Here is an 18355-nt window from a genome sequence, read left to right on the forward strand (position 1 = left end):
TTTGCTAACTATGTATTTCATTCTTTTGTTAATTGTTACTCAAAACATTTTTTTTGCTCTATTTTTTTTTTCTTTTTTTGTTTGCTTATATTCCCTCATGGAAAGTGACATGTGCTTTCAATGTTTTAACACTGGACAAAGTGCACAAGAAAAGGGACTGACACATGTTCCAGAGTGCTATGAGGTTCCCTCCTCTGAACGTCCCAGCTTGAGTTCACCCGAAGCTCAGATTCCTGTCGTTGACCTGGCTGGATTGCGAATGGGCCCTACTCACCGCTTAGCTGTCATTGAAAGCATTGGACAAGCTTGCAAGCGCTTTGGATGTTACCATGTAAACCTAATTTTCTTTATATTTTGTGTGAAAATTAGATATATTGGCCCACTCTCCTATATATACGATTTTATTTCATGCATTTGTGTATTAGCCAAATATCCAGCTGCTATATCCCTAATTTAATTTTTTTTTACCAAGTCAAAGGATAGTGATCTGATTTAGGTGAGAAATTTGTTTCTCAAGGTCTTTATTTTTTTACAGTCAAAGAATAGTGACTTAAATGAGACTTTTAGTGTTAAAGACTTAAAGCTCGGCTTGAAGTTTTTTTTTTTTTCAACGTATTTCAGGAAAAATTCTTCTAAAGGCTTAAGATAGTTAACATCTATATGCATTTTCTAAAGTTTGATGTGCAAAACTTCCAGCAAGGGGGATCATCCTGTAATAAGACTTTAATTAGCATGCCCATATTTTGCATTTTTGGGTGAATAGCTAAATTAATTATTATACTACATTGTTGTATATGATACACTAAGAAGATATTGTGCTGTAGGTTGTTAATCATGGCATTGACCAATCAATCTTAGACAAAGCACTTGGTGCTGCAGATGAGTTTTTTCACTTGCCTGCTGATGAAAAATTGAAGTTTATGTCGAAGGATGTACACAAACCAGTGAGGTATGGGACAAGTCTCAAGGATGGTGTTGATAAGATTCAATTTTGGAGAGTTTTCCTTAAACATTATGCAAATCCCTTGAATGACTGGGTTCAGTCTTGGCCTGAGAATCCACCTGCTTACAGGTATGTTATTTAATATTTATTTTGTGAATTGCATTATTATAAAGTATTACCTATTATTTAGGATATATATTATGCAATCACCTGATTTGTGTAGATAGTGCTTAATATACCTTTTTATGTATGAAGTGAAAGATGAATGCAGTGTTGTAATTGCTTACGAAGTATGTTGCTCATACTCTACCTAAGACATGAATTGTATGTTTATTTATGTGATGAATTCAGCTTCCATGTTTCTGATATAAACGCTACTTGATTAATCAATCAATAAATTAGTTTAAAAGATAGACATAAAATTCAGCATGGAAAAAAGAATGAGGAAAATGAAACTGTTTATCCATACATGTTTCTTTAGCTCCGTCACTATTTAATTGCATACTCAATGCATGTGACTCCCTTTTTTTTTAAAAAATAAAAAAATAAAAATTTACTATAAGTGGTATTTGTGACCTCATGTCTTGGTTTGAGGGTTACGTTAGAGTACAGAAAATGCCATGAAAGAGGGTTTAGATGCAAGATAACATTAAACAAATGCTCCTTCATCTGTGCTGAAATTCATGAATGAATTCAGCATGGGAAAAAAAGAAGCTTGTTTCAAAACCACAAGCAGAAATTAACCCCCTTTCTCTAATACTAAAATATTTAAGCAAATGTGTATGCGTATACATCTACTTCAGCATCTATTCAAAAGAAGAAGATGAGCATTTACATCAGCTTGGTGTCTGGTTGATTTTTCTAATGTTATTTAAAATATTTTTTATTATTTTATTTTTTGAGGGAATGTTTTGTGGATCGATATCAATAATAAAGAGAATCATGTGCATGTGTCTCTCTTTATTTTGCCTTGCCTAATTGCCTTGAACCCGATTCCAGAAGTGACCTCAGAGGGAGAAAAAAACCCCTAATTTCAGGAATTTATCTTTGCCTTAATTTATTTGTATACATTCCTGCAGGCTGCAGTCTTGCAGTATTGCCTCATTTGTTAGAATTTGGAGTTTTCTATTTGGATTTTGTACTCATTTGTCTTATATCTTGGGGGTGCAAATTTGCTGCAACACTCGCTGTTGACTTATTTCTTTGTGGGTGTGAATTTGCTGCAAAACTTGTTTCCTTATACAATTAATACTCCTGCCCCTAAAATAATTACCGTGTTAGCTTTTGGTCTTCCTCACAAAGATTAAGAAAAGTGGTTACATATGACTAAAAATGATGAAAGTGGATAACAAAAAAGTGTAAGAAATGAGTATAAAGTGGGGGGCCTAAGTGCGCATTGTTATGATCCCAAACCATATTTAAGTAGGGGATTATCTAGGAGAGGGATGTACACTCGTTGCCTTATGGTTTATAATACTTAGCACGTAATACTGGTAGTAGCCATCATACTTGATTTGTTGATTATGATATATGAATATATGGTCACTCGTAGCCTTATACTACTAAGCAGTAAGCACGTAGTAGTAGTCATCATACTTGATTATGATATATGATCTTTTTACTGATTATTTTCTTACTACTGATTTTTAAACATAAACTTTTACATTGAACTTTATTATGGTAGCCATTGCAACAGTAAGAACTACACCACCGCAGATATGAAAACTCTGAGATTAAGAAAGTAACTTAATTTCTTTTTCATGACTACAAAAAAATGTGGCCTTTGTAAAACTTATCATGATTGATAGGGGAAACATGGGAGCATACTCTTCAAAAGTGCAAAAACTAGCAGTGGAATTAGCAGGAGCTACCACAGAGAGTCTTGGCTTGGGTCCCAAGTATCTGACTGAGAAGATGGAAGAAGGCATGCAGGTAATAACCACAAACTGTTACCCACCTTGTCCTCAACCTCGTCTCACGCTTGGGTTGCCTCCACATTCGGATTACAGCTGCTTGACCATCCTACTTCAGAGCTCTCCAGGGCTTGAAGTCATGGACATGCAAGACGGTGGCTCTTGGAAACTCGTGCCCTACATCAGTGGTGCCCTGCTAGTTCACATTGGAGATCATTTTGAGGTATTAAGCAATGGATTGTACAAAAGTGTGGTGCATAGGGCTGTTCTTAATTCCCAGAAGACTAGGATATCTATTGCAAGCTTTCACAGTAAGGGGCTGCTTGTAAAGATGGAGCCTGCTCTTGAGTTGGTGGATGCAGATCATCCCAAGGCATACAAGGGAAGTAGCTTCAAGGATTTCTTGGATTTTCTAAGTGCTAATGATATTGGGCAAGGGAAAATATGCTTCCTTGACACCCTTAAAATAAAATAGTTAGCCTATCCATTTTAGATATTCACCCATATAATTTAAAATCAAGTATTTACCGCCACTCCTTCAATTTTTTTTTATTTTATTTTTTTCGGAGAAATATAATGATGCTATAAAATACTTAGTACTGGTTCTAATCCTAATATCCTACCCACTTTTCGTTTCAGTTCATTCCATGAAGTTTTACTCATTTAACATATTCTTCAGATGTTATTGCTGTTTTCCCATGGACATAATGTAGAAATGAACGCTGGTGAAATCCAGCATCAATGATTTTATAGATTTCTGAAAGGTGCATATGTGCAAGTTGTCATATACTAATGTGAGAATTCCAGCCAGATTCAGTATGTTACATCATTCCTATACTACCAGATCAGGTGCAATCAGTTTCATGTATACAATAGTTGCAATATTACTCAATCTTATGTATGATTGATTTATAATATATTTTAAAGCCTCGTGAATACAGAACCACATAAGTTAAACAATTTTATGTGAAAAATATTCTGTTTATAGGAAGAGACAATATTTGTTTGATTGAAAGCATAATAGCATACTATGATATTATGAATTTTACATCATACACTTAATTAAGAAGATAAATTTTGGAGGGTAGCTTAGCTTAAGCTGCATGAATTTATCATCAAGCATGGTTAACTTGTGGTTCATAATTTTAACTCCCCTTAGACCCTTACAGAAGCATGACTACATTAGTGTAATTTTCTATATATAGCAAACTATTCTTCAAACTATATTTTTCATTCCCATATAAATCTGTGTCTCAAATTGTTACTTATTTGATTATATTCATTTCATATCTAAAATACATATTCATATATACTTAACCAAGGTGTATAATGGAAAGTGATAGGTGCTCTCAAAGTTATAGCACTGGACAAAGTGCACAAGAGAGGAGATTGTCACATGTCCCAGAGTGCTATGAGGTTCCTCCCTCTCAACAACCCACCTTGAACTCACCCCAAGCTCATGTTCCTGTGGTTGATTTGGCTGGATTTCTAATCAGCCCCATTCACCGGTCTGCTGTCATTCAAAGCATTCGCAAAGCATGTGTCCATTTTGGAATTTTCCAAGTAAGTAAACCTATCTTGATAGGATTTGTCTTATACAATATCATTTTTTGAAAGTTGTCAAGAAAATAAAAAATGAGAGGGGCGTCATTTAATTTTTTAAGAAAAAAAAAACAGGGATGACTCTCATGATTTACTTGTAGATCAATTATTCATCATGCGGTGACTTTTATTGAGAATTGGAGTTACATTTTACGGCTTTTATATGGTATGGTATTGATAAGTCTTATATGCATCTATATACTTGTGCTAATATTATTATCCTGCCTCACTACTCAGTCACTCTACATATGTAACTGTCATTATTTGAGCATTGGAATTTATTTTGAACAAAGCCAGGTACAGCTCTTTATTCAGCTCACAATACATCATAATATGTGGTGAAAGAGAGAAACAATAAGGGTGTTCATAGTTGTACATATTGATCAACAGATCATTATATAACTTGCAACTTTGCTAATGAATCTCATGAATTGTTTTGTGGTCTGATACTATATTTATGGTGGTCCTGTCCAGTATGGATGTTAAAGCATCAAAGACCTTTACTTATTACATACAAATGGATATGTATGTGCAGGTTATTAATCATGGCATAGACCAGACGGTCCTGAACAAAGCACTTGGTGCTGTGGATGGGTTTTTCCGATTGCCTGCAAATGAGAAACTGAAGTTTATGTCAAATGATGTTCACAAACCAGTGAGGTATGGGACGAGCCTCAAGGATGGCGTTGAAAAGATTCAATTTTGGAGGGTGTTTTTAAAACTTTATGCAAATCCCTTGGAAAATTGGGTTCAGTCTTGGCCTGAGAATCCACCAATTTACAGGTATATTATCTGAATTATCTTAATTTTCTAAATTGCATAAACTTTTTGCAAATCCCTTGGAGGGTGTTACCATGCTGAGGGCTAATCTGTGTACTTTCCCACATTAAAGAAACACCTTGGGAAAATTCAAGCTGTCCAGTATATTATGTCTGTTTTAGCCCAAAAAGAAAGAAGATAATTAACAAGAGTTGCAATGCATGTGTGACTCTAGATTCCATTTCTATTGCTTGTGGGACGTAAGATATTATTTGTGACCTCATGCATTTGACTGTCTGTGTTTTGAGGGGTTACTTTGAGCACAGAAAATTCCAGGCAAAGAGTTTAGATCAAATAAATGCTCTTTTGTATGCACTGAAATTCATGTATTTTTGCATGAAATTTGGAAATAAATAAACCAATCTATATCAACCATAAATAAACTTAAGGTACTCTTATTCTAATGCCAATATGGCAATGTCTAACAGAAGCATATACAAGCACATGAACCTAGAGATAAACAAGGGGGCACTAATTACATCAGCTTGGGTCTATATGATGTATATAATGTCTTCTGATTATAGAATTTTATTATTTAAAGAAAATAATTCATGCACTTGTCTTTATATATATAGAGCCTTGATTTCATAGGTGACCTCATTGGGTGCAAGGGGGTGTAAAAATAACTCTCATAAGGCACCCTTTACTTTACTGTTAGGGTATTTCAGTCATCCATTGCATGCTCCAAAAGGCATGAAAGTGCCTTTGGAACTTAGGGAATTGTGTTAAGATTGATTCAGTAGGCGCTGTAATAAATGGCGGTAAAACTGATAATGATCAAGATTCCGAAGAGATTTTATATAATCATTCAAGGAAATATGACGAGAATACACCCTGCAGTTTAGGACTTTAGAGGTGGGCCGGATAGCATTTTGTAATGATGCGTGGTCGAATGAACATTCTCATGGGATTTTATTTGCAAAATCACCATTACCACCTCTTGTTAGTGACTAACAAATGGGTTGTTAAAGCTCTAGGGTATGAGAGAAAATTTTCCAAAAACAAGTTTGTATTTTAAATAGTTTATCATTGCCTATATATGTATACTGTTATACTCCAACATTTCTATGTGATTTAATTCGGAATTATTATACCAAATGTCAACAATTCGATCATGTTATCTTTAGCCTTCATATTATATGATCCTTTGGTTAATTTCCATGTATGCATCTGATAACAGGGAAGACATGGGAGCATACACTTCAAAAGTGCAAAAACTAGCAGTGGATTTAGCAGGAGCTATCACAGAGAGTCTTGGTTTGGGTCCAACGTATCTGAGTGATAAAATAGGAGAAGGTATGCAGGTAATTACCTCAAACTGCTACCCGCCGTGTCCTCAACCTCGTCTCACGCTTGGATTGCCCCCTCATTCTGATTACAGCTGCTTGACCATCCTCTTACAGGATTCTCTCGGGCTTGAAATCGTTGACAAGCAAGATGGCTCGTGGAAACTCGTGCCCAACATCAATGGTGCCCTGGTAGTCCACATAGGGGATCATTTTGAGGTATTAAGCAATGGGCTGTACAAAAGTGTGGTGCATAGAGCTATCGTTAACTCACAGAAGACTAGGATATCCATTGCAAGCCTCCATAGTTTGGGGTTGGATGAGAAAATGGAGCCTGCTCCTGAGTTGGAAGATTCGGATCATCCCAAGGCATACAAAAAAAGTAGCTTTAAGGATTTCTTGGATTTTCTTAGTGTTAATGATATTGGTCAAGGGAAAATCTGTTTCCTTGACACCCTTAAGATAGTATAATGTAGAACTATTAATTTATCCTATCTTAAGCAACTTTTTATTGGATTTATCTTTAATTTATTTGTTACACCATATACCATATACCATAAGGCATCATACTCCAATTCTTTTAAGATTGCACCATTTGACTTTTCATAGTCTTCAAAACACTTTTGAAAGGTATTTATCTTTATTATTGTAATAAGATCTAGTAAGATTTCACATATTTGTAATATTTCGTTTTGCACAAAATTTAAAATTTTAACCCAAAAAATTACTATGGGGCGCAAAGGAATGGACAGTAAGAGTACAAAGCATAAATGTAAATGAGCAACGTGAAAGTCACTACATAATGGGCCAAAGACCATAGTTATTGTAATGTAAACAGTTTGCAAATTTTCTAATTCCCTGCAAATTTCCTGTTAAAAAAAAAAAAAAAAAAAAAAAAAAAAAAAAAAAAAAGAAGAAGAAAAAAATTCCCTGCAAATTACTACTCCGTAGTTCTTGGTTGTTAAAGTATGTACATATTAATTACAGGTCTGTTGATCCAAATGGAAATGTTATTCCATGATATTGATATGTCCTGAGTAGGCAAATTGTCATAATTCAGCGTAGTCTACTCAAAACGTGGTAAAACTGAACAACAAATTGACTTTTATTGCATATGAACAACCCATTTTGACCCTTGACCTCGACTACCTTAGCATTCTGTGAAATTTCTAAGTAATGTTGGTGGGCCGTCTTCCAAACCAGATTTATATATCCCCTCTATAACTTCGTATTTTATCTTAGGTATCTCATTTAACCCAAACAACTATCATAAACAACCGTCTAAATTAACAAGTTATATGAAGCGGAATGAACAAAGGAGTAATACACTATTTTCACTATAATCACTATTAATTCCATTTTGGACTGATGATAATCCAAGAATTCCATTTTGGACTGATGTAAAATTATAAGTTCAATGATCAAAATTAGATGACTAATCAGTTATCAATAATGAACTAATTCCGGGCTTCTTTGATGGAATACCGTGGCTGAATAGATTGTACACCAAGAACTTACTATGTACGACACCACACACTATTATTAACAATTAATACAGTAATTAAACGTTTTCCATGACTAGCGTGTGCCCACTAAATATACTCCATCCGTTTTCTTGGTTTTTTTTTTCCACTTTTTCAATGCACTTCTTTAATCGTGAATATTTAACTCTGCATAATAATAATAATAATAATATCTTTTACTTTATTCCTGTAATCGTGATCGTGATATATGTGTTGACTTGACAGGATCTTTTCCTTTGACATGGTTTGGGTTATCTGACTTTGTTCCCGGACGGATTGTGGCTGATGCGGCTCATCGAAAATGGGTTAAGTACGAATCCAGTTGTTGGGCAATTGGATATGCTTCCTTCCTTTCTCTTTCTCTTCACTTGGGAAATTAGAAAAGGAGGCGGTTGTATTGCTGAAACGGATCCAAATTTTCTCAAACACTCAAGACATTGGGGCACGTGTTATTGCTCATATCTTTATTAGGATAGGATTTGGTATAGCTCAAGGAGTGGGGCCCAAATTATTTCTTAGCTTTCCACTAATTTTTTTTAGGTTGTATGACATTGTCTGTTTTTAAGATATAATAATAATAATAATAATAATAATAATAATAATATGTGAAAAGTGATTTTTAAACCCTACACATCAAGATGGTCATTCACTTTTTTCAAGACTCATGATACGAAGTAACTATGTTTTTCTTTGCATGTTATGAATTGGTACATTATTTGAAAATAGAAGGCATACGAGGTACTTCATATCTCTTTATGAGAGTAGATAAAAGCAATTATTGATGTAATAATAGTTGTTTAAACAATGATCAATATAGTACCAGTAACATTTAATTCCCAATATTAATAAAAGATTTGAAATGATATAATTATAAAATTAAATATTAATCAAATATATTATCATATCATATAACTAATATATAAAACTAAACTTTTAGTCAGGTCACAAAACAGTGACACTTAGCGTTCTAACTTTTCACCAAGTGTCGCGTTAGATAGATGTAGATAGACTTTATAACATAAAAATAAAAAATAAAAAAAAAATTAGTTTAGAATTCTTTTTTCAATCAAATTTGGATAGAATTTTAGGATAAAATTGTTAATTTAGAGTTTTATTTTCGTTAAAATACCAATATTTCATGTACAAATTGAAATATAATTATATTCAAAAAAAAAAATTAGATTGTAATTCTAAAAAATTATCATATAAATTTATTTTTAATATCATAATATTTTTTGGAGCGAAAGAAGTAGTTCAAAACGTAAAACAACCATTTATTATATATACTAATCGGTTAAAATAATATACTTCACAATCTAATATAATGTTATTACTATGTAGACCTACCAATCAGGGTCGGGTCATGAGTCATCTCGACTCGGGTCACTTCAGGTTACAGCCCAAATAATGTTCAACCCTTACCCAAAGTTTTGGGTTCGGGTCAACCCAACGGACTTTAATTTGATGAACATTATATTTTTTTATTTATTTTATTTTTTGCTAATTTTTTTTTTTTTTATGTATTTAATCGAGCATTTTCACCAATATTATTATTAGTCATTACATGTCTACTAGATGCAAATAAATCGTCATAAAAGCAAATCAATTGCTAACTAATTTTGTATCAATGATATATTTTAAAATTTGATATATAGATTAAAAATTTATCTAAAACTTTAATGAACAACTCAGGCATTGCACGGGGCACAAAACTAGTATATATATATAAACGGTTGGTTTTTCCGAGTTTTTAGAGAGCCACGTAGGATTTAATTTTTTCAGTGCGCCATGTAGGATAATAAATTTTAGTGGTAGCCAATTAAATACGAGATTATTAATTTCTTTTAGAATTAAATAATTTAAATGAAACGTACGCAAAATTGACGAATGAGATTTTCTAGTTTAAATTAATTAAATATAAAATATTATCTTTTGATATCAGGAGTTTTATCTAAATATATAACAAATTTTAGCACATAAATATATATATATATATATATATATATATATATATATATATATATATATATATATATATATATATAAATTATTTTAAAAAATTCAAACAAACCGTACATCGCACGGGTTTCATATAGTATTATTAATATTAATAGAAAAAATGGATTTTTTTAGTCTGCCCGAACTCGAGAATTATATAAAAAGGAATAAATAATTTTTGTGGAGATTTTAATTTGTTGTTCGATTGATTTTTGATATTTATTAAAAATGCATTTATAAATAAGTATTCACTAATATGACTACTAGACTTGATCAAGTCCCGCCTGAAAAATTCTCGAGTTCAGGCAGACCAAAAAAGTTTATTTTTTAGATAATTTGTTGCTTTGCCTATTAATATAGATTATGACATTATAGTTCTCTATATTTGGTTTGTATGTTTTATCAAATTTTATTTGTTGGATATAATTAATTTTCTTAAAAAAAATTAGACTTACCGTGCATGGCACGGGCCTTAAGCTAGTTGTAAAAAATTATGATTGACACACCAATATGACATTAGGATTGCAACACATCAAATGTGCACTCCATTCATATTTACCCAATTATTTTTTGTTCGTATGATAGCTATAAAGTCTGTATAAAACCCCACCAAATATAACGATGTCCCTATCTCTTGAAGAAAATATAAAGTTTTCTTTCTTCTCCAATTATAATTGCCAGCATAACATCAACACACAATAGTCATAGTCTTAATTATTGGCAGATTTCACACTAATAATTGCAATTAGTTGTAATAAATAGCTTTTGCTCATCAAAAAAAGGAAAAAAAAAAAATTGAAAATGTAGTAATTAAGTTTTGAGTGTAAAACACAAACCCAACCTTCCCATATCATAGTCAACATTGAATCCCCAGGAAAAAGACAGAGTATGCAGTTAGTTTTCTCCTTCATCACATGGATGAATAAGTACATTATATAAATTATCTCTTCACCCTTGTGCATCAAACATTCACTCACCCAGACAAAATATCAAAGTTTGTTTAAATCACATTGGAGTTTTAGACTTTCAGTAGTAGTAAAATAAAGAAGAAGCTTAGCTGCTGCAATGGCGGTCAGAGGAGCTGCAGTGACACCAAAGTCAGTTCTGCCAACAAATCTAATGCCTTCTTTCAGAAACAAAACTCACTCGAAGCAGGTTTGCTATTACTATTGTATTATTACTTCACCTCAAACTTGATTTTATTCTGTTCATGATCATATTGTACATATAGGAGATTTCCTAGAAGCTTTTACAGCAGAAACAATATAAGAGTTGTCATTGCACTGAAAAGATGTATACTGTATCAGAAATGTGATGATTAAATTCACATACTGTATAACACAGATGATGGTGTGATTTTTGCAGATTTCTGTGAAAGTTTCGGCTAGCAGCTCAGACAAGAATGATCAAAGTAGTAACTCTAGTAAGTCAATCAGAAAAGAAAGAAATGGCTGGAAAATCGATTTCACCGGAGATAAACCACCTACCCCATTGTTAAACACTATCAACTATCCTCTGCACATGAAAAACCTATCTACTCAGGTAAGACAAAGATTCTAGTTTCTGGCTTTCTGCTGTTATTGATTCTCACCGCTTCCTGTAACCGACAGGATAACTGAAAACAATGCAGTTAGCTAGAGATGCATAATTTTATTTGTTAGTAGCTTATTTTACAGCAAAATATGAGCATGAAATCAGGCCCCTAAAAGATTATGTCCACCTCCTCCCTTTGCTAATGAAATTCTTGTTGTTCAGGATCTTGAACAACTTGGTGCAGAGATAAGAGCTGAACTTGTTTACTCAGTGGCAAAGACAGGCGGGCACCTTAGTTCTAGCTTAGGGGTGGTGGATTTAACAGTAGCTCTACATCATGTATTCAACACGCCTGAAGACAAGATTATATGGGATGTTGGTCATCAGGTGAGAATTTTGGAATATAATGATTTGCTTTCAAAAAAAAATTGGAAAAAATTCAACTGAAGTTCATTTTCAAATTAAAATGGTTTCGATATTCATTTTCCATTGTTTGTTGCATTACCAATATGTTAAAGAAAATTGGGAAATGAGGGGAGGTTAAGAAAAGTTAGGCTTTGAGAAACTATTTTGGCATTTGGCATTTCACAATCTTATAAAATCATTTTACCCCTTCACAACCAAATGTTGATTTATTAGGACAATGATTTTCTAGGAGATGTTGAGAAAGGTTAGGCTTTGGGAAACCAGTTTTCTAGGTCAATGATTTTCTTGATTTCTTCCCATCAAAACACAGCATACAGTTATACAGCAGGAAAGTCAAGTTGCTTGACGATAGACAAACCTATCTTTCCTCAATAAATGCAAAGTTGACGAAACAAAGCTGTAATGAATTTTGCAGGCATACGCACATAAAATTCTAACAGGAAGAAGATCTAAGATGCACACAATAAGGAAGACCTCAGGAATTGCAGGGTTTCCTAAAAGAGAAGAGAGTATCTATGATGCTTTTGGTGCAGGGCATAGTTCTACTAGCATATCTGCTGGTCTTGGTATGGTATTCTCATATTAGAGCACTGTAGTTTATCAGAAATACAAAGCATGTCACTTTACTGAAGAAATTATACAAATTTGCAGGTATGGCAGTTGCAAGAGATCTTTTAGGAAAAAAGAACAATGTTATCTCAGTGATTGGGGATGGAGCAATGACTGCAGGACAGGCATATGAGGCTTTAAATAATGCAGGGTTCCTTGACACTAACCTGATTGTCATATTGAATGACAATAAGCAGGTTTCGTTGCCCACTGCAACACTTGATGGCCCTGCAACTCCTGTCGGGGCACTCAGTAGAACACTAGCAAAGCTTCAAGCATCTCCAAATTTCCGGAAATTACGTGAAGCAGCCAAGGTAGACATAAAGCCCAGTAATAACTTCAATGAGTTAGCATTTTTCTTCATTTGAAGAAGCTGATATCTGACTTGTATTCTTCTATTGTTAAGGGCATAACAAAGCAAATTGGAGGGAAAACACACATGGTTGCGTCAAAGGTTGATGAATATGCAAGAGGCATGATTAGTAGTGCAGGATCAACTCTCTTTGAGGAACTTGGTTTATACTACATCGGACCTGTGGACGGGCATAGCATGGTAGACCTAATCACCATATTGAAGCAAGTCAAAGAAATTCCAGCACCAGGACCGGTTCTAATTCACGTAGTGACTGAGAAAGGAAAGGGTTATCCACCAGCAGAAGGAGCATCTGATAAAATGCATGGTGAGACTGCAAAGTGAAACTATATCTCCTCACATAATAAAGAAGTGAACTTACATATGATTAACTGGACTGAAATTTCCGTTGCTCTTACAATCAATCTTTTTAGGAGTTGTAAAATTTGATCCCAGATCAGGGGAGCAATTCAAGTCCAAATCCCCAACACAGTCATATACGCAGTACTTTGCCGAGTCGTTGATAAAAGAAGCTGAAGGAGATGAGAAGATTGTGGCTGTTCATGCTGCAATGGGTGGAGGAACAGGTTTAAATTATTTCCAAAAGAGATTTCCTGATCGCTGCTTTGACGTGGGTATAGCAGAACAACATGCAGTAACATTTGCAGCAGGTTTGGCTACCGAGGGCCTCAAGCCTTTTTGCACCATCTACTCATCATTTCTACAGAGAGGATATGATCAGGTGAAACATCATATTGGTCAAATAAAAAACTAAAAACCCTTACTTTCACAGTTCCCCTGCTAATGGCTTGTCGCATATATGCAGGTAATACATGATGTAGATCTTCAGAAACTGCCAGTCAGATTCGCAATGGATAGAGCAGGTTTAGTGGGTGGAGATGGACCAACCCATTGTGGTGCATTCGATATCACCTACATGGCCTGTTTGCCTAATATGGTTGTCATGGCTCCATCAGATGAAGCAGAGCTGATGCACATGGTTGCAACTGCAGCAGCTATTGATGACAGACCAAGTTGTTTCAGGTACCCGAGGGGAAATGGGATAGGAGTTGCCCTTCCTCCTGGAAATAAAGGAACACCACTTGAGGTTAGCACCAAAACAACCACCTCGAAATTTAGTGAGAGCAAAAATATATGTACAGGATTAATACATCCAGAATATTATACTTCGTTTGTACTTAAGCACTACTAATTATTTGCATCTACCTTCAATACTTGAACAGGTTGGAAAGGGAAGAATATTGAAAGAGGGGTGCAGGGTAGCATTGCTGGGATATGGAACTATTGTGCAAAAGTGCCTAGAAGCCTCAGTTTTGCTAAAATTTTGGGACATCTCAGTGACAGTAGCTGATGCAAGGTTCTGCAAACCTCTTGATGGTGATCTTATTAAACACCTAGCAAATGAACATGAAATACTCATAGTTGTTGAAGAGGGTTCTATAGGAGGTTTTTCATCTCATGTGTCGCACTTCCTCGGTCTGAATGGTATTTTGGACGGATCTCTTAAGGTGATTTTACAGAAAAAATATGAATATTGAATTCCTCTGTCACACTTTTTTTTTTTTTCCTATGCTTCTTTAGACTCACCCCATCTCATTCTACACAGCTAAGAGCAATCATCCTTCCTGATAGATACATTGACCATGGAGACTACGAAGATCAGTTGGAAGAAGCAGGATTGACTTCAAAACATATAGCTGCAACCGTGCTGTCAATGTTGGGAAAGCAAAAGGAAGCTCTTACACTTTAGGTTCAGAAAATAGGTGCGCAGAAATAAGTTACCATCACATGTAAATTATATATCTTGGCAGATTCGGTTGTGGAATACCTAAAACATATTGTGGCCAATTTTGATGGTTTACCACGTTTGCCTTTGCCAATGTGCCCTTCCTAACATAAACAAGACAAGTATTATATTTGTATTAAACACAGACACTACAAGAGATTAAAAAAAAAAAAAAAAACAAAAAGTCAAAGAATAATCATGTGTCATAAAAGTTTTTGATAATTGAATATAGAAACTGCAAGTACTCCATAGGTTTTCCAGCAAGGCACAATGATGATACTCCCGGATAAGTAGCACAAAAATGGCATGATTTAGTCTGCAATAGTCTTCAACTGTAGGATTTTAAAATCTATAAGAGGTGTGATTGTCTCATCTTGATGCTAGGATTGGCTTGGGGTACTTCCCAGTGAAGGGAGGGGCAGGGATCTTGGTCGCACATTAAATATAACATCCTACCAAGATATTGGCGTGCGAACAAATATAAGGTCAGATTTTATTTGTATATCCTTCTGATATTACATTCCCTTCTGATTTTCGCCCCATCTATCTATGATAAGTGCATTGGGTAGGTTACTTTAGTCAATTAAGTGACAGAACGAAAAGTGTTTGGGACCCAAAGTGGGACAAAGGTTAACTACCAGTTTGGAATTGAAACTCCAGTTCCTCACTATGCTTTTAAACAGAAATCCAACACAAACACAACAATTCTCCATTCTTGCTCCCCTGAAAATATAAGTAGGTTAACAGGTCAATTTTAAAAGCCCTCTAAGGTGACTAGTTGAAAACAGAAAAGCCACATATAGTCAGTAATGGCACTTAAAGGTACAATAAAAATAAAAATACAGCCTAGGACAACCATAATATACAGAACTGAATACCATACCTCTTTATTTGGAGCCCTTGCTCAAAAACATACAATGGTTGACTGAACTTCATGCAGCACCGCAAGAGCTAGCTAGGGTAGATCAATTAGCAGTGTGGGCTGATGCGACAGGTGTTCATTCAATTTGTGAGATCACATAGCACTTTTCTACCTTCACTAACCAATCTTGTAATGATTAGATCACCAATAATCTTTGCAAGAGCAAACCCCATCCTTAAAATGGTGAAATCTCTTGGTATCTCTGGCAATTATCTCTCTCCCGACTACTTTTGTAACTAACTTTATCCAAGCATGGCAATCCCCACAAACTTTCAAATTTTTGTAAATCCTAATGCAGCTGGTTTTCCCAGAGGTCTTCCATAGGGAAAAGGCTATGGCTAGTTTCTCACTGTGATAGTACAAGGACCGCTCCTTCTCCTTCTCATCCAGGTTCTGTAGCACAAACTCAGTAGCTGGAATATACCCCAACTCCTTAACTTTCTTCATCAGTTCCTTTATTATACAATCTATTTCTTTAAAATTGGGTTGGGAGCAATTCCCTGCCATGAAAGTGTGAACCTCTCCGCCTATGATCACCCAGCTCATAGCAGGACTCTTTTTCAGTCTATTCTCTCTCATCAAAGACTTTACACAAATAACCTGATTCCAGTCACCTTTTGATGCATAAAGATTGGAGGACAGAACTAAGCTTCCCTCGTCTTTAGGAGATAGCTCAATTACTTTATTAAATATCCTCCCTGCCATGGTAATGTCTCCATGGAGTCTACAAGCACTCAGCAGAGTCCTCCACAAAACAATATCTGGATTATCAGCTTGATTTATTAGTGCTTCTGCCTCCTGAAGCCTTCCAGCACGCCCATAAATATCTACCATGCAAGCATAATATTCTTTAGTTATCCGAATATTACGATAGCCAAAAAAAGAATCAAAGATGAGACGGCCTTCATCAACCAGCCCTGCATTGTCGCATGCTAACAGAACACTAACGAGGGTAACGTCATTGGGTTCAAGCCCCAAGTCATTCATTTGCTGAAAAAGCTCAAGTGTTTTGTGTTCAAAACCATTCTGAGCATAAGCATACATCATTGTGTTCACAAGCACCAAATCACGGGCAAACAAGCCATCATAAACCAGCTTAGCAAGTTCCACACAACCACACCTCCCATAGAAATCAATCAGAGCAGCACCAATAAACTTATTTAAGTGTAAGCCTAATTTTAGTATAATGGTGTGGATTTGTTTCCCTTGGTCAAGTGTTGCAAGGTTGGAACATGCAACAAGAGCCCCAGACACGGTAAAACAGTTTGGAAGTACAGAGCTGCGCATCATTTGACAAAATTTGGATAGGGCAACCTCCTCTCTATTATTCTGCGAAAGACCAACAATAAGGGATGTCCAAGTCACCAAGTTTGGGTTAACAAGATGCTCAAAAACCTTAAGTGCATCATCAACCATGCCACACTTCGAGTACATAGTCAGAAGTGAAGTCTGCGGAGAAACTCCAAACTCATGACCACATTTGATTATAAACCCATGTATTAACATGCCAAGACATGAATGCTTCAAGTTACCACAACTCACCAATAAGCTCGTAAAAGTGTACTCATTCGCCTTAACTCCTTCCTTAATCATCTGATTAAAAGCATTCATTGCTTCATAATCTTCCCCATTTTGAACATAGCCAACAACTAAAGTAGTAAACAAGATCACATCTTTCTCCACAACTCGATACGCTACCAAGTGAGCATTCCTCATTTGACCAAGCTTGGCATACATATCAGCAAGGGCACTTCCAACAAACACATTTGAAACCTCCAACCCCAAGACAACCGCTTTCCCATGAGCTTTTTGGCCATCACAAACAAGACCCAGATCAGAAAACGCTTTCAAGACACAGGACAATGTAAAATCATCCGGACAAACTCCCTCCACCGCCATCCGTTTATACAAAGCCACGGCTTCAGGACTCCTCTTTTGCCTAATATAGCAAGAAATCATGGCATTCCAAGCAACTACATGTCTCTGAGGCAATTCGTCGAACAGTTGGTGTGCATAAACAAGGTTGCCAAGTTTTAAATACGCATTCATGAGCTTATTGCCTAATCTTAGGTAAGGAAAACCGTGATTTCTCATATGGGTATGAATGCTTCTGATTTCTTCTGTAGATTTTGAATTTTGGATGAGAGAGATGTAGTTCTCTGAGACATGTTTGAGGTTTGTGACATTTGAATTCAATAAAATGGCCAATTGTTTTAGGATTTGGGTTGAAGATGAAGTTAGTTTTTGGATGATTTGTTGGGTTTTAATTTGATTGAAAGTGTTGGTTTGTAGAGGTCTCACAAATTTGGAAGATTTCCAAGGTTTTTCCCGCCATTTCATGACTTGTTGGTTTATGGCCTCAAGTTGTTCATTCTCGTCTGTATGAACCAGAGTGTAGTTGACTTAATTGCTAAGATGTCTAGTTTTGGGTTGGATAACTGACATTTAATTATTCGGGTGTTTTGTAACACACTTTGGAAGGTTAGAACAGTTTGTTTAATACTTCCTCCGTTTCTTTATAGTTGCGACACACACTTTATTACGATGTTTAAGAAAAGTAGACCTCACATAATATAATACACTTAAAATATGGTTAAAAGGTTGTTAGGAATATAATCAAGT

At 35.1% G+C, this 18355-nt stretch overlaps 2 protein-coding genes and 1 pseudogene across 2 annotated transcripts; 2 read left to right on the forward strand and 1 right to left on the reverse strand.

Annotated features, from left to right (window-relative positions):
- Positions 1–830: 830 nt before the first annotated feature.
- Positions 831–7115, forward strand: LOC145563217 (flavanone 3-dioxygenase 3-like). The gene is made up of 5 exons (XM_081623657.1): positions 831–1072; positions 4194–4419; positions 4994–5241; positions 6458–6581; positions 6681–7115. The coding sequence occupies exons 1-5, from the start codon at positions 921–923 to the stop codon at positions 7032–7034; spliced, it is 1104 nt and encodes a 367-aa protein (XP_081479783.1). The 5' UTR covers positions 831–920; the 3' UTR covers positions 7035–7115.
- A 3958-nt stretch (positions 7116–11073) lies between these two features.
- Positions 11074–14962, forward strand: LOC145563218 (1-deoxy-D-xylulose-5-phosphate synthase 2, chloroplastic-like). The gene is made up of 10 exons (XM_081623658.1): positions 11074–11239; positions 11450–11626; positions 11840–12004; positions 12459–12609; positions 12695–12966; positions 13059–13332; positions 13439–13746; positions 13831–14112; positions 14249–14533; positions 14632–14962. The coding sequence occupies exons 1-10, from the start codon at positions 11150–11152 to the stop codon at positions 14773–14775; spliced, it is 2148 nt and encodes a 715-aa protein (XP_081479784.1). The 5' UTR covers positions 11074–11149; the 3' UTR covers positions 14776–14962.
- A 795-nt stretch (positions 14963–15757) lies between these two features.
- On the reverse strand, positions 15758–18126 carry LOC145563219 (pentatricopeptide repeat-containing protein At5g65570 pseudogene; annotated as a pseudogene).
- Between the last annotated feature and the right edge of the window lie 229 nt (positions 18127–18355).

This window comes from Chenopodium album, chromosome 10 (genome assembly GCF_948465745.1).
Source record: "Chenopodium album chromosome 10, dcCheAlbu1.1, whole genome shotgun sequence".
NCBI classification, from domain to species: domain Eukaryota; kingdom Viridiplantae; phylum Streptophyta; class Magnoliopsida; order Caryophyllales; family Amaranthaceae; genus Chenopodium; species Chenopodium album.

Coding starts and splice junctions, on each gene's coding strand:
- LOC145563218 (XM_081623658.1), top strand. CDS start 11,150: ATGGCGGTCAGAGGAGCTGCAGTGACACCAAAGTCAGTTCTGCCAACA. Junction 13,747..13,830: donor TACAGAGAGGATATGATCAG/GTGAAACATCAT, acceptor GCATATATGCAG/GTAATACATGATGTAGATCT. Junction 14,113..14,248: donor ATAAAGGAACACCACTTGAG/GTTAGCACCAAA, acceptor ATACTTGAACAG/GTTGGAAAGGGAAGAATATT.
- LOC145563217 (XM_081623657.1), top strand. CDS start 921: ATGTCGAAGGATGTACACAAACCAGTGAGGTATGGGACAAGTCTCAAG. Junction 1,073..4,193: donor GAGAATCCACCTGCTTACAG/GTATGTTATTTA, acceptor TATAATGGAAAG/TGATAGGTGCTCTCAAAGTT. Junction 4,420..4,993: donor TCCATTTTGGAATTTTCCAA/GTAAGTAAACCT, acceptor ATGTATGTGCAG/GTTATTAATCATGGCATAGA.